At 41.9% G+C, this 15,305-nt stretch overlaps 1 protein-coding gene across 2 annotated transcripts in view; it reads left to right on the top strand.

Moving 5' to 3' along the window:
• The window catches only part of LOC133413135 (SLIT and NTRK-like protein 3), a 31,877-nt gene extending 16,822 nt beyond the window's left edge, over nt 1-15,055 (top strand). For both annotated transcript variants that reach the window (XM_061697111.1, XM_061697112.1), the window contains one exon: nt 11,920-15,055. In XM_061697111.1, coding sequence (XP_061553095.1) covers nt 11,920-12,927 — 1,008 coding nt within the window. In that variant the 3' untranslated portion in view covers nt 12,928-15,055. The remainder of the gene's footprint in view (nt 1-11,919) is intronic.
• The last annotated feature ends 250 nt before the right edge of the window (nt 15,056-15,305 follow it).

Raw genomic sequence — 15,305 nt, 5'->3', positions numbered from 1 at the left:
GGGATCTCTCACATTTGAAAAATCGGTTGAGACGTTTCAAATCGATATGCGAGTACAAACGCGGCACCGGAGGCCAGAGCACGAGCTGTAAGACGGCCATGCTACAGACCCGCGAGGCGCTGATGCGCAAGGCGTTTGGCAACTGCGGGGCATCCGGTGTTTGGCAGCCATTAAGTCTGCGGCGAGGCTCCATTTCAACAAGATTCTGCTGCAGCCTGTGTGAAAGCCAGCGAGGGAACTGAGCTGAGGACGTGTCAGGAGAGGAACAGAGAGGCTGCGCTAGCGACGCATGGGAAGCCAGGAGGCTGAGATGCGCAAGTAGCCGAGAACCCAGGGGACTGGGCACTGGAGGATCTGGAGGACTGGGAACGCTCGGCAGAAGACTAGCAGCGTGGCTTTGGTGTGGTCTCTTGAGGGTTGAAGCCCAAGACCCTTTCGACTTTCGACTGGGCGGGGGACGTCACAAGGCTCAGAGCTACAGATTCCGTCTTGGAATTGAAACAGGGGGGCGTGTAGAAGAGAACACAATAAGCCTTAATGAATCCAGGAAACTAAAGTCAGCAAAAGTTCGATTGAGTCATTATCGTGTGGTGTGTGTTAAGATTTTTTTTTTCCTTTCCAATCCAGACAATAGCTAAAGCGGGGTGCACGCATGCCAATAATTGTTCCGAAGTTGACCATTGCCCACCATTTGATTAACGGCCTGATTATCAGATGTCGCGAGAAGATTATCCCTAGTGGTTAGACTGTGGTGTGACAACAAATCATCGAATAATCGACAACCAATCGATTATCAAATAGATTAGAGTTAGAGACAGTTAGAGACATTAGTTAAGTTAAAATTCTCCAGATCTTTGGAATTTCAGCCTATCAATTTCTGTAGTCCTGCATAAAAGCCAACAGATTATCTTTGTGTTTAATCAAAACAAGACATTTGCAAACATCTGCTTTTACTTCGGAAAGAAGAGGAAAACGTTTTGGACATGTGGGCCAAACCAATAACTGAATGATAATCCATTTATTTTTGAGCATTTTCAGCGCTGTCAATTTGAAGTAATGTCCTTTGAAATAATTGTTAGTTGCAGCCGTGATGTTTCCTCTAGGCAACACACCTACTGTACTGAAAACAGGGCAAGACTTGTTTGAGACAACATATCGAATTTCAGTATACTTTGATGTGTGGTCACACCACACCATTGCGACTTTCGGCTTGTCCCATCATATGTCGCTACAGAGTCACCGGCATGATTTCTTGGCCGTGATTTGTTTTACGCCGGATACCCTTTCTGAAGCATCCCACACTTTTTTTTTTTTTACCTGCACCGCAGCAAGCATGTACTTCTACACCACCAGTGCATGATTACGTTCCAGGGAGCTTATTTATTCCCCCCGCCTAGCTCGGTTCTTGCCGTTTTGCCGCATTTCTCCGCAAGAGTCCTTTCCATTTTCCTTTTAAGCTCCACTTTCGCTTGACATAAATCGTAATATACTGTTAACATTGTTTAATATGACAACAAGCGAGATGTAAGAGGCACAGCTGCAGTCTGTCTCCATCTTCTGCGCTGGGTGTTGTTCTGAGAGCTGTGTTGTGGCACGCGGGACCACGGCAGTGCCTCAGGTATTATCACTGGGGAAGATTGCAAGCGACTGGATTTGCATAAGTGCTCTTAATAAATCAGGAGAAAGACAAACCCCCTCGTCAGACTGTAAAGCTTTTGCATTTCTGACCTTGCAATCGCGTGACAAAACACAATGAAGCGATAAGGACGGATGCTGAAGAGGGAGATATTTCACCTTCGAGTATGTCGCCAAGTGGGGATTTTCTTCGAGGTGCGGTGGGGGCGTGGATTAGCCTTGAATGTGGTTTTGGTTTCTTAGAGGCAGGCAGGCAGTGTGGGTTGGTGGGTGGGGCTTCTCGGGCTGTTTTCTTAAAGTTTGCTCAGGGAAAGGATGACAAAAGTCATATTGTGGTTTTGATGATGCCGCTAACTTTACAATTCAACGGTAGAACAAATGGCTTCCTCCAGTTTATGATCAGAAAGATGGCGCCTTGGACTTGGCAGCCTCTTACAAAAGCTCCCCCCCCCCCCAAAAAAAAAAACATTTTAAAAATAAATTAAAAAACATCAAGCTTTGTAAAATTTAGAAATTCATAATCAGTTGAGTCTACCTAAAATCAGCAGGCACACATTCCACGCAACGTTCAATATTAACAGTGCGCCAATGGCCCGGCTCCAGCACGCCGCTGTGTCGGGCCATCGCCAAACTATAAAGGCTTGCCCGACCGGGCCGGTACAAATTTCAAAGTCAACGAAAAAACAACCAACAAGACAGATGTGGAGATGACGCAAGGAGAAAAAAAAAACGCAACAGACTAAATAAAGGGACACGACTCGGGGTCACCCTCAAGTCGGTATCTGACGCTAACGCCGCTACACTGTGTCGTAACACTTGACGGAATATGGCATACGGCCGGCATGTGTAATTAGATAAAGAATAGGAAATAGATATAGTATATCACATGGTTATTTACCTGTATGGTGTTAATATATGTAATATAATTCAAATGAATGAATGAATCATATATAATAATGCCACGATGTTTTTCGCTCATTGAAAAACAAAATGGATGCGTCCGTCGACCTCCGTCTCTGTCGGTGGTTCGCTTTCCGTTCAAAATCAGCCCATTGTCACGATCATAAGCGTGCCGAGTTTAAGAGTCTTTGCGAGCGTCGAGAACAGGATTAGACCCTAACACCCACTCAGAGATGCAGTGCAAAAACACCTCCCCGCTAGCACTCTCAAAAAGACATTAGAAAATGCTTAAATGTCACCATAACGAGTTTTCCTCTCAAAAGCAAGAGGGGGGGAGGGGTGAAACCTCAAGTGGTTCAGCTTTTGAGTCGAGGCCAGAAATGATTACGGTTGAGGAAATGAGTACTCGGGGAGCGCTCTCCGGTAATGACCGCGTACAAAATAAACACACCCTCCACCGGAGTGACAATTCCGCACAAAAGTAGAAACGGAGGCCTCCATGTGAAGTCACCAGATTTAAGACGGAAACGCGTAGCGCGCCTGTACATATAATCACTTCATGAATATTCACCGAGAAGCAGAGGCGGCAACGCGTGTCATTTTCTCACGCTGATATGTGGGTCACGATCCAGCAGAGAGTTTGGCGGGGATGCAAACAAACACCAAAAGAAAAGCTCATCAAAACCACAGCAGCCTCCATATGTCGCCTATGTACAGTATTTATTTCGGAAATGTAGTTCGTTACAATTACCCTGTTGAAAATGTCATAGGAGTGTAACTATTTCAATTAAGGTCTCTCAGTGATACAGGAAAACTAATTACATTTTGATTACCAGTACTTGTCTTCATTTTCGACCTTCAATGTCATATTTGGAAAAATATGTCATGTTAGAGACTACGGCAGAATGACACAGGAGCAGAGAGAGCCAATCACAAGTGTCTACTTCAGAAAGAGGAAGTGAGTCAGCCCTTTGAGCTATATGAAGCACTACACTACCAGCAGCTCAAACAAATCAGTTATGCGATTTAATACAAGTATGTAAAACGTTGGCCGTTTTGAACAGGAATCCAGCCCACACCAGCTACATGAATGTGAGCTAGGTGAACCACTACATTGCCAGGGGCTTGGACAAACTTGTCATGAAATCCAATACAAGAGCCGTATGCGTCATTTTGCCTGTTTTAAACAGGAATCCAGACATATGGCTCCTCAGCTGTCACGTTCCACCCGACTAGTTGCTAACTTTGTGGGTCGCTCACAAGGGCGTCTTTGCAGCAATTCTTTATTTATTTTTTTCCACGACAGTTGCAACTATCAGAGCGATGAAAATGATCCATGACCTTCTGTGGAAACACGCCTTTGCTAAACACTTCTCCCGATGACAAAGCGAGGTTTCAGTTTTTTCGGGGCAGTGCTGACGTAAAAAGCGAGCCAGCTGCCAACGTGTTGTGAAGAAAAGGATCATGATTTGGATCTCCTGCAGTGGACTCCGTTTGTTTGCGAAGGAGCACTGAGTGAAGATGTCGACTGCTATGTTAGCTTGATGTGTTAGCTGCTGGCTGGCTAACAGCTAACCTTTTGTGAACAATGATTTAGGTCCTCTGATTTCTGACATGACAGAGCACTGCGTGAAGATGTAGACCCCTACGTTGCCAACTTTTTGTGACCAAACTGACCATTATTTTGATCTCCTTTGACTGTTTTGAGATTATTTTACAAGACATAACACTGGGTGAAGATGTAGACCGCTACATTCACTTCTAGCGCTAGTCCCCGACTAGCTAGCTGCTACCTTTTTGGGAACAAAAGAACCATGAGTTGCAATTCCTGTGACTGGAGTCGTGAATTTCAGTGCCATTTGTTTGAGAATGAGCAATGAGTGAAGAAGTAGACTGCTACTTTAGCGCCTCATGCTAGCCGCCGACTGGCCATCTGCCGTCTTTTTGTGAACAAAATGGCCATGGTTTGGATCTCCTGCGACTGGTGTTGTGAATTTCAGTGCCATCTGTTTGAGAAGGAGCAATGAATGAAGATGTTGACTGTTACGTTTGAGGCTCACGCTATCCGCCGACTAGCTAGCTGTCAAGTTTTTGAGAACAAAATGACTGAAATGAGAGCTCGGTCCGTCGTGATAATCAATACCAATGTCATGGGGGTTGAAAAATAGTGGAATTCCACCTTTATAGCAAAAAGGTTTTCAATTTTCTGGCTGTAGCACGCCTTGATGATCAAACCAAAGGTTGAGCGGCGTGACTTAATCATATTAATATTGATTTGGGACGGGATCATTGTCTTGTAGTCTATTAACAGATTAGTTGTCCGTCAATAAAAAAGCTCTTTATTTTCACACCACTGCCACACATTCTTTTATCTGCCTTACCAAAATATGCCCGTGGATATAATTATAACCAAGGCGGCGAAGATTTCACGACATGCCGTGTGGAGTGTACTAATGTATTTCATGTGGCGGGGATGGCTGGGTCTGAAATATTTTGCATTACGAGGAAGACGAAAGCAGATGCTCATACGCTTTCTGTCAAGATGACACACAGATGTCATAAGACGACATTTTCATGGCGAATCTCCGGAACACAGTAATCATCAAACTGCGACACTGCTTCAAACAAAATGACAAAACAAAAGTTCCACTTCAATTTGGAGCAAGGCTCCTTAAAACTTTTGCATTCTGCTTTAATAGACATGTCAACAAATTTTTTGTTGATCAGTAAAACTGGTGTCAGGCTCTATATTTTCAAACATTTTATGGTGTGTGACTTCATGTGAGCTGGCTGGCCATCCTCCTGTTTAATTTCGGGCAGATGTCATTGAGACCTTTTCATGGGTCCTGCTTTGATGAATATGTCCAACCAATATGGTGTCGGTCGGTCAAACTGGTCAGGGGCAAATGTTTTTCGAACATTCCAGACTGAGTGTGAAATGGCTGCTTCAAATCAAGTAGCTGACTTCCTCTTCAATTTCAGGCATGGATTCCTCACGGTTCAGAGGTCGTGGGTTCAACTCCAGGCTCCGGCCATCCCGTGTGAGGCAATTTTTGTTTTCTCCGGGTTGTCCAGTTTCCTCCCCCACTCCAAAAACACGCATGGTAGATTAGTTGAAGACTCAAAATTGACCGTAGGTGTGAGTGTGAATGCTTGTTTTGTCTATTTGTGCCCTGCGATTGGCCGGTGACCAATTCGGGGTGTACCCCGCCTCTTGCCCAAAGTCGGCTGGGATTGGCTCCAGCACAACCGCAGTGAAGAAAAGTAGTACAGAAGATGGATGGATTCTTGAGCCTTGTTCGTGCATCACATGCTTTGATAGATATGTTGACTGAATTCCATGTCGATGGGTGAAAGTGATGTGGAGGGCATTTTCTCCAACTTTTCAGGGGGGCTAACTAGTGCAAAATAGCTGCTTCAAACCAAAACGGACAATTTTCTGTTCAATTTAGATAATGGTTCCTTGAGACTTTTTCGTGCATCCTCGTTTGATAGACATGTACACCCAATTCTGTGACAATGGGTTAAACTGAATTTAGTTTTTTGGACTTTTTCTAATGCTTCTAACCCACTGTCAAGCTGCCATTTTTATTTTTTATTTTTGTGAACAAAAGGACAAGGATTCGGCTTTTGCACAACTGGTGCAAGATAACGAGGCGAACAAAAACACACAAAATTCAGCGCAATTATATGACTTTCATAAATACCAAATCATGCACATTTCACATCTACATTGCATTTTGTGCATGCGCCATGTTGTGAACTCTTCATTTTGCCTCCCTCCGGCATTGTTCAAAAGAACAATGGGGGAGCATTTGTCAGCATGCACAAGGACTGGCAAGAGGAGGCCCAGTTATAAAAAAAAAAAAAAAAAAAAAAAAAAAGAGAGAGAAATCTGCTCATAATCACCATCCATCCCGTTTTCTGTAGCGCTTGTCCTCATTCGGGTCGCGGGTGAGCTGGAGCCAATCGCAGCAGTACACCCTTGAGTGGTCGCCAGCCAATCACTGGGCACATCGAGACAAAACAACATTTCACACTTATTACATTCACACCTACAGAGACTTTAGACAACAATTTACAATCTAACATGCAGGCTTTGGGAAAGCGGGAGGAAGTCGGAGCCAGGGTTCGAACACAGAAAATCACAACTAAGATTGGGGGGGACGAATAATTCGGCTAAGTCAACTCCAAAAATAGGTTGATGCCAACTTTCTGCCTCGAAGCTCCACCAGGACCAAAAGCAAACCAAAAAAAAAGTTCCACCCGGAACTATGTTTGCGCCGACTGAACCCTTGTTTCACCTGGACTTTTATTGCAGACGGACGCAGTGTTGGGCTACTGATAAACATTGCCAAAAACAAAAGAGGAACATCTGAAAGTGATTTTTAAGACACTATTAGATGTGTAATGTACATATAACATGATGTCTGAGTGAGCTCAATGGTAATCGCTAGTGCGCTAATGCTAATAACAAATGCTAAGCATTTAGCAAAGGCTGATTTTGTTGTCTCAAATTCTGTTTATACCATACACTCAGTACCAACAGTAACATTTGAAAGGTAGAAGTACAGCCCTCATAAATGAGAATAGAATGCATGCTAGTAGTTAAAAAAAGATTACACACAAAAAAAAGTGGGATTGGGGGTGCAGCAGTTATGCGAGTACTCGACGGAATACCTATTGGACCATCGATTCTAAAAAGATTTGGTCGTGACAGCCTGAGTGACAACTGTGATACAGACGTGGTAACGACTACACTACTACTGCCCGCTGAGTTGCATGACAACAATAATAACGATGACCAAAAAAAAAGCTCATTAATTCTGGCTAAATAAATTCCAAAGTGTTATTATGAATTCTGTTTAGTTATGCTCACAAGCCACATCAAAAAAAGGCGGAAAGAAAATACTTTTTTTGTGTGTGTGCCACTTTGTTGGTGCTATTAATTTAGTAAAAAACCTCACCGTTAATTACACGCCGTTTTCCCCGCTGGCTCGTAACTCGCCCGCAACGCAGCGCCTGTCACCGAGCTAACTGACGGCGCGTAATTTATACCTCCCGCCTCCTCAAAGCCCCCGTTTGATTGACGGCTCGCCAGTAAATAGCCCACTCGGTGACCGGCCGTCGAGATTGTAAACAGCGTGAGGACAGATGTTCACAAATGGAAACGTGAGCGCAAGCCCGGGAGGAGAAAGGACCTGCCAAGTGGATGCAGAGGCAGGAAATAGGCTGACATTTTGCTGAATGTTAGAAAAGTCACAATTTTGTAAGAATAAATTACAAATATTTGGAGTACAAAAACAAGAATGAAGTTGTGACAATAAACTTGCAATTTCACATGGACACTTTCATACAAGGAGGAAATGCAGTACTACAAGAACAACTCACGATTTTAGGAGACTAAAGTGTAAATATTATGCAAAGTAAAGTAAATTATAAATGCTAAAAGGAAAACAATTTTTTTTTTAGCAGAATAAAACCATAATAAGGGGAAACAACTCGCAATTTTAGGAGAAAACACAATTTTATGAGACTAAAGTCAAAATATTATCAGAAGAAATAGCGAATTTGTTGCAATAGTCTAAATTTTTAAAGAACAAATTCCAAGTATTATGAGGGGGGAAAATGCTATTTTGCAAGAATAAAGTCCTAATATTACAGCAATAAAGCCATAATAGTCCAGTAGTTCCGTATATTACAAGGGTAGAAACTCAGAAAGTTATATTACAAGAATTTTGTAAATACGATAAGGAAAACGCTTACAATTTTGTGAGAATAAAGTCATTGTTACCAGGAAAAATACTCACACTTTTACGACAAAGTAATATTACTAAAGTCCAAATATTACAAGGTTACAATATACCAAGAATAAATTAGAACTAGTGAGAGGGGGAAAAAATAGAATAAAGTTGTGATATTACAAAAATAAAGTCATACCATGACTATAAACATGCAAAGAATATACTGTTGTAAAAATGAGAAAAAAATATTTCATGAAAAACTATGAAGAATAGGTGAAATATTACATGCATTTCTTTTATACTAAAGTCGAAGCATGACAATTACAATCCAAATATTACAAGGGGAAAAAAACCCTCTATTTTAGGAGAATAAATTCATATTATTACAGCAATGAAAACGACTTGCTACTAAGAAGAAAAATGCAATTTTATGAGAAATAAAGTGATAATATTAAGAGGAAAATTATTCACAATTCTACAACAGTTGAGTCGTAATATTACTAGAATGAAGTCAAAATATTACGAGGAAAAAAATGGCTCTTTTAAAAGAATAAAATCATAGTACAAAAAGAATAAAGTTGAACAAGCTTATTATGCTGGGAGTTTGGAGAAACTTGGGGAAGAAAAAAAAGTGAGCTGACATTTTGCTGAATGTCATAAATCTCCAGTTTTAAGTGGCTTTAATTAAAACGGAAGGAAAAGTGCCAGCTCCTGCCCTCCAGTTAGCCGTGACATCGCACAAATGACTACATGGCGCACTACTTCACAAGTAGCACCGCAGGGAAATGGAGAAAACCACGCCGCCTTGAACGCATCAGACGGAAAACCTCAACCGTGTTGGAGAACGAGGAGGTGCTGTATTTCGGGAACCTTTCCATGCAAGAAGACTCATTTTATCTAAATGGAGACTAAGGGCACCATGAAATCAGACCGCAGCCGCAAAGTAGAGGGACTGCGGAGTATAACACTACACGTGCACAAGCTAACGTTTGCGTGTGTGCTTACGCTTGTCATTTCTAGCCGTGTATACTGAAGTTGTAGTGACGATGTTATTACAAATGAACATGCAATTTTGCGAGGGGAAAAAAAACAACACAATTTTACACAAAGACGCAAAGTTTTGAAGGAAAAAAAGGTCACAATTTTAAAAGAATAAAGTTGAAATATTACAGGAATGAAGTAGTAGTAGTATTTCACATTGTAAATATTAGGAAGGAGAGAAATATTTTATGAAAAGAAACTCAATATTACAAGAAAAAAAAAACTACTTGCAATTTTATGAGATTAAAGTTGAAATGTTACTAGAATTAAGGCAGAATATTATGAGGGGGAAAAAATGGAGTTTTACAAGAATAAAGTTGTAAAAGTAAACAAATAAAGTTGCAAATTGTACAAGGAAAACAACAAAGTCATGATATTACAGCAATAAGGTTTTAATAGTAAAAGAATAAAGTCTAAATATTTAGGGGAATAAAATCTACATTTTATGAAAATAAAGGGAAAACAAATTTCAATTTTATGAGAATTAGGTCCTAATATTATAAGACTATAGTTCAAATATGTGGAAAAAATACTTTAAATCTTATGAGACTAAAGGAAAATAAGACATTTTCCTTCAAGTCTTAATTTTTAAAGAATAAATGTTAAGTATTACAAAGGAAAAGAATGTAAAAGTAAAGTAGTAATAATACAGCGATAAAGTTGTAATAGTATCAAAGTAAATTCTAAGTATTACAAGGGAAAAAACTAAATCACAATTTTATAAGAATAAAGTGTAAACATGAAAGAAATTACTATTTTACAGCTAAAGTCACAATTTCCTGAGAATAACGTTTTAATCTCACAAGAATAAACCCGAAATATTATTTGGGAAAAAAACTTTTTACAAGAATAAAATCTAAATTTTCTGAGAATAAAGTCTGACTATGAGAATACAGTTAATAAAAAAAAAAAAAAAAGTGTAAACTAAAAAAAGAGGCAAAATGGCATCCATAATCTTACACTATGACGCATTTGTGCAAAGCCCTTTTCACATTTTCTTTTCACACAGACGAGGTGTTGCTGCCACTGCCGTGTTCATCTGCTTTAGCCTTCTCGAACGGAATTTTCCACGGATGCGCGATCGATACTTGAGACCGCCAAAGTGGATTCACGAGCCCACACTTTCTCGTCTAATTTTAAACTCGCGCACGGGCTCTGTCTTCACTGTAAAAGGGGAAGATTCCTCTTGTAGTGCACTTGTGAAGGCGCCGCTTTAAAGGCAACACTTGAGAGGCGTACAAGTTGTCTGCTCGCTTCCTAACATCTTTTATCGATGGCAAATCACGCTTTTATTATAGCCGCGCCGTAAACGCCGGCGCGCAGTTTCCGTGACCCTGGAGTGGCGTTGTTTACATTTTGAAGTGCTCTTCAAACAAAACAAAACAACAACAACAACAACAACAACAAAAATGTCGTCATCACGCAAGCTTCCGACTCATTTTGTGCGCATTTACGGTCATTAAATATAAAGGAGAAAATATTTCGTCCAGGTGTCAACCTGCTAGTTACCTTATGTTTGTTGCTTTAGTACAGTAATTAGGGTCTGGACCACCCCCACAATAGGTGAAATCCACGAAGTACCGACCACATATTTATTGAGAGGAAGCATTTATTTCAACACAAAAACATTACAGCCTACACTCAGAATCCTGCGATAGATTAATTCACGTGCAATATGAATATGAAAAAAAAACAACAACAAAAACAATAGGTGAACCGCAATATTGCAAGGGAACACTGTACACCCAAAAATGTTCATGGCTGATTGTTATACTGCGGTTCAAATTGACCTGAATTTCAAAATAAAAAATATATACATTTAAACCCATGAAACAGGAGGTTAACCATTCAAAATTGAACTGAATTGTTGCTTGTTATGTGAGTACAGATGTGCCTTGAGATACAACTTTAATTTGTTCCCTGACCACACTCAAAGCACTTGTATCTCAAATCATTTTTGCCTATTGAAATGACTGGAAATACCACTTATCAGTTCCATTTCCCCCCCACCCCAAAAAAACAAAATAAAATGTAACATGTCTTTTAATGAGCAAAAATAGCACTCCATAATATTGAACGTTCTAATGTAGTATTGACATAATGAAATACAATTCCAAATAATTAAACCGTTTTTTTTTCATCAATTGATTGAACATTGCGCTGCACTTTCTGGTGTGCTTGCCTTGGCCACTTGGGGGCAATATAAGAGAGACAGATGGTTTTATTGTTCATTTAGATGTTTCAACTCCTTCTCGGCTCACCAGTACGGCAATAGTATGAGTTCTTCTTTGCAGAGGATAAAGAATAAATGTCTACATGTGTTGCTGCACCATTTGTGTTCTATTGTGTACTCTTTTTTTTTTAATCATCAAAAAATCACAACATAATGCAAAGTCACTTTAAAAAAAAAGGAAAAATAACAAGTTCAATGCAAACAAACGAACAAACAAAAAGCTTCAAATTTGATCTGCTTTATGCTGAAATAAAAACATATACAGTGCAAATTCAATGGGAAGAAAATAAGCCTATCAGAATCAATGTAATCCTAATTATGAGATATATTTTTTTGATGAGGCCGCTATGTGCTGTGTTTCTCCAGGTGGACCTGCAGCAGAACCCGTGGGAGTGCAACTGTGAAGCGGCGCCCCTCAAGCGTTGGCTGGAGGGCCTTAGCGCCGTGGTGGTGATGGGCGAGGTGGTGTGCCACTCCCCAGAAAAGAACAAAGGCGTGGACCTGCGCTCACTCTCCATGGAGCTGCTGTGCCCAGAGTTGGAGCCCCAGGAGGACCGGGAGGTGACCACGGCCACGGCCGACGGAGGCGCACCGCTCGGCCACCCCGACCCGGAGCCCGGTCCCCTGATCCCGCCCGGGAAGGAATCCATCCCGCTCTCGGTGCTGGTTCTCAGCCTTCTGGTTCTGTTCGTGTCTGCATTTTTCGCCGGGGCGGCGCTCATCGCGTACACCCTGCGGCGGCGGGACAAGCTGCCGTTCCGTCGCCAGGGTGAGGTGGACCTGGCCGGCATGCAGATGGAGTGCGGGATCTTCACCGAGGGGACGCACCATCACCACCACCACCACCACCACCACCACAGTCTGGCTGAGACGCCACCCCAACACAACCACGTCTACGACACCATCTCGGTGGCCAAAAGCCCCGAGCCCGCGGAGAAGAAAAGGGGGGCGTCCGGCGGGTACCGCTCCACGGCCGAGAAAGACAGAGAATGGACCCTCCGGGTGACCTCGTCCCCCATCAGCACCGTGGCCGGGGCCGTGGGACCGCTCGCACCCGGCCTCCACGAGAACGGCATCCTGTGCCCCACTGTGATCGACAGCCAGGGCCCCACACCCAAGGTAGAACTGGTGGACTGCCTCTTCAGACTCCCCACCCCGGAGTTCCAGGACCTGCGAGACAGGTACACCAGGCTGCCGCCTTGCTACCCTCACCCGCAGGACGCCCAGCTGCAGGACGCCGCCTCCTCCGCCGGGCCCCAGACGCACGTGGTCACCGCAGCCTCCTCCGCAGGCGAGCAGGGCAGCGAGCCGGGCACTCGGCTGATGACCACGCCGGACTACATGGAGGTATTAGACCGCTCCTACCAGTTTTAGCTGCCCACTCCCTTTCTGGAGCTCCTGTACAGAGGCTGGCGAGGAACCCGTGTGGGGAGACCGCACTTCCTGGATAACAAGCTGGGTCACTTTTGTGTCCCGCATACTACTCGTATCGGCAAGGATTACCGGTTTCCCGGATCTCCGCCTGGAGGGATGACTCGGGCTGCACTTTGGTTGCGGAGGCGTCGAACACCGGCGGCGGCACTTCGCAATGTCAAAAGCGGGAGAGTCGAGGAAAAAACAACAACAACTAGAAGTGCCTTAGCAACGAGCAGCCAGCAAGTGTGGCCAATGCTTATTTTTCTAATGAATACAGATCTATTTATCTAAACTACTACAGGATGGATGGGATGACCAACCGGAGTGGAGGAGGAGGAGGATCCCAAAAAAATACAATTGGAGTTGTTTATATTTTATGTCATCCCGTTAAATTTATTTCCAGTTGAATTAGGTATTAGGCAGCAAAGTACGGCGCTGACGATGTTATTATTGTGTGAATGCTGAAGAGCTCACTGAGGAAATCTTGGGAGCTACTTTTCCACATTCACAAAATTCCCACATTGTTCATCATTCCACCTTGTCTGCAGCAAAATTTTACAAATTTAATTCATCCTTCCAGCCACCATTCTCGACCAATTCAAACCAAATCCATCGTCAAAATGTTCAACTCATTCAGGAGATCTTAGGAGTTTTGCCACTTTGCCCCAAATTCCACATTTTCCATGGCAAAATCCCCAAATTAATGGAGGCATTTTTAGAAATATTCCGAAACCTTCCACATTTCTCCATGTATTCACAACATTTTCAGCTCCTTCAGGACATCTTGAGACATCTAATTTCGTATTGCAAAATTTCCCACATTTCCCACAAAATTCCAGGTTACATTTTAGAAATTTACCTTACCTTTACACATTTCTCACCCAATTTAAACCATTCAAACGTGAAATGGTTTAGCTCATTTAGGACATCTTGGGAACTATTTTCACATTCCAAAATTCCCACTTTTCCCCAGAATTCCACATTTTTCATGATGAAATTCTCAAATCAACATTTCTCAACCAATTCAAAACATTCCAGCGTCGAAGTCTTACGTCTTTGGAACTATTTTTCCCCAAATAACCACATTTTCCATGGCGATAAATATATATATATATATATATATATATATATATATATATATATTGTAACAAATGCAGACATTTTACAATTGTACCTAATCCATCCATATTTCTTGACCGCTTCAAACCATTCCAACTTCAAAATACCAATTGCCAATTCAGGACAGCTTGTGAAATATTCTTGACATTCCCTAAAAATTCCCACTTTTCACCAGAATTCCACATTTTCCATGGCAAAATTCTCAAGTGAATGGAGACGTTCCATGAATGGTCCTAGTCCTTCTACATTTCTCAGTCGATTCAAACCATTCCAGCGTCAAACTGCTCAGGTCATTCAGGACATAATCGCTTTATCTCCAGTACTTGAGTCGCTATTTTGCCACATGTTAGCATACCAACTGCTAGCATGTTAGCGTTTGATAATTTCTCATCAAAAATAGTCGCTGAATAAAGAGATGGATTAGGAAGGAAGGGTTAGTATTTTTTTTTTCCAACATCTCCACATTCCCTAAATTTTAAAAAGTTTCTACAGCCTTTCAGTTCACCATCGGCTCTTTAGCATTCACACGCCATTTTGTTGATAGACATGCCATTTTATTTGTGAGTACTTCAGTTGTTTTTGACTGTTGGCCTGCGATGGAAGGACACTGCGGTGGTGGATTCATTTGGGCTCTCTTCAAGAACCTCGGCTCCATGTTTTCATTGAATTTTCTTTTCTTCTCCAATATGGACCAAAAGCAGAACTTTTTTTTTTTTTTTAACAAAAAAAAAAAAAAAAAAAAGAAAGGACAAAACCTAACAAGTAGTGATGATTATCTTTTACCAAGGTACCTTTTTACGTGCTCATCTCCTACAAATAGTAGAGGCAGTTGTGAATATATTTATTCTTTGGTTTTTTTGGGGGGTTGTTGTAAGGGATCATGTTACTATCTTGACTGTATAGTATGATTCTGCATCTGCTTCAGACGCCTTCTTCTTCTTCTTCTTCTTCTTCTGCTTCCCGCCGACCCGACAAGTACAATAAAGGGTGCTACGTGACCGCCGTTGTGTGACCGCTTTAAACACCAAACATCTATTTTCCACTTTACAAAAATTCCTCACTTTTACATTCCAAATTCACCTAATTAAAGGACACATTTGACAGATTTCCCAAAACCTTCCGCATTTCTTCACCAACTCAAACCATTTCATTTTTAATGCGTTCTGCTGTTTATTTAGGAGATATATTGGGAACTACGGGTTGAGCAGACTAGTTTG

The sequence above is a fragment of the Phycodurus eques genome, chromosome 14 (genome assembly GCF_024500275.1).
Source record: "Phycodurus eques isolate BA_2022a chromosome 14, UOR_Pequ_1.1, whole genome shotgun sequence".
Taxonomy (NCBI): Eukaryota; Metazoa; Chordata; class Actinopteri; order Syngnathiformes; family Syngnathidae; genus Phycodurus; species Phycodurus eques.
Note: the sequence above shows the minus strand (reverse complement) of the source record. Positions and strands in the feature narration are given on the sequence as shown.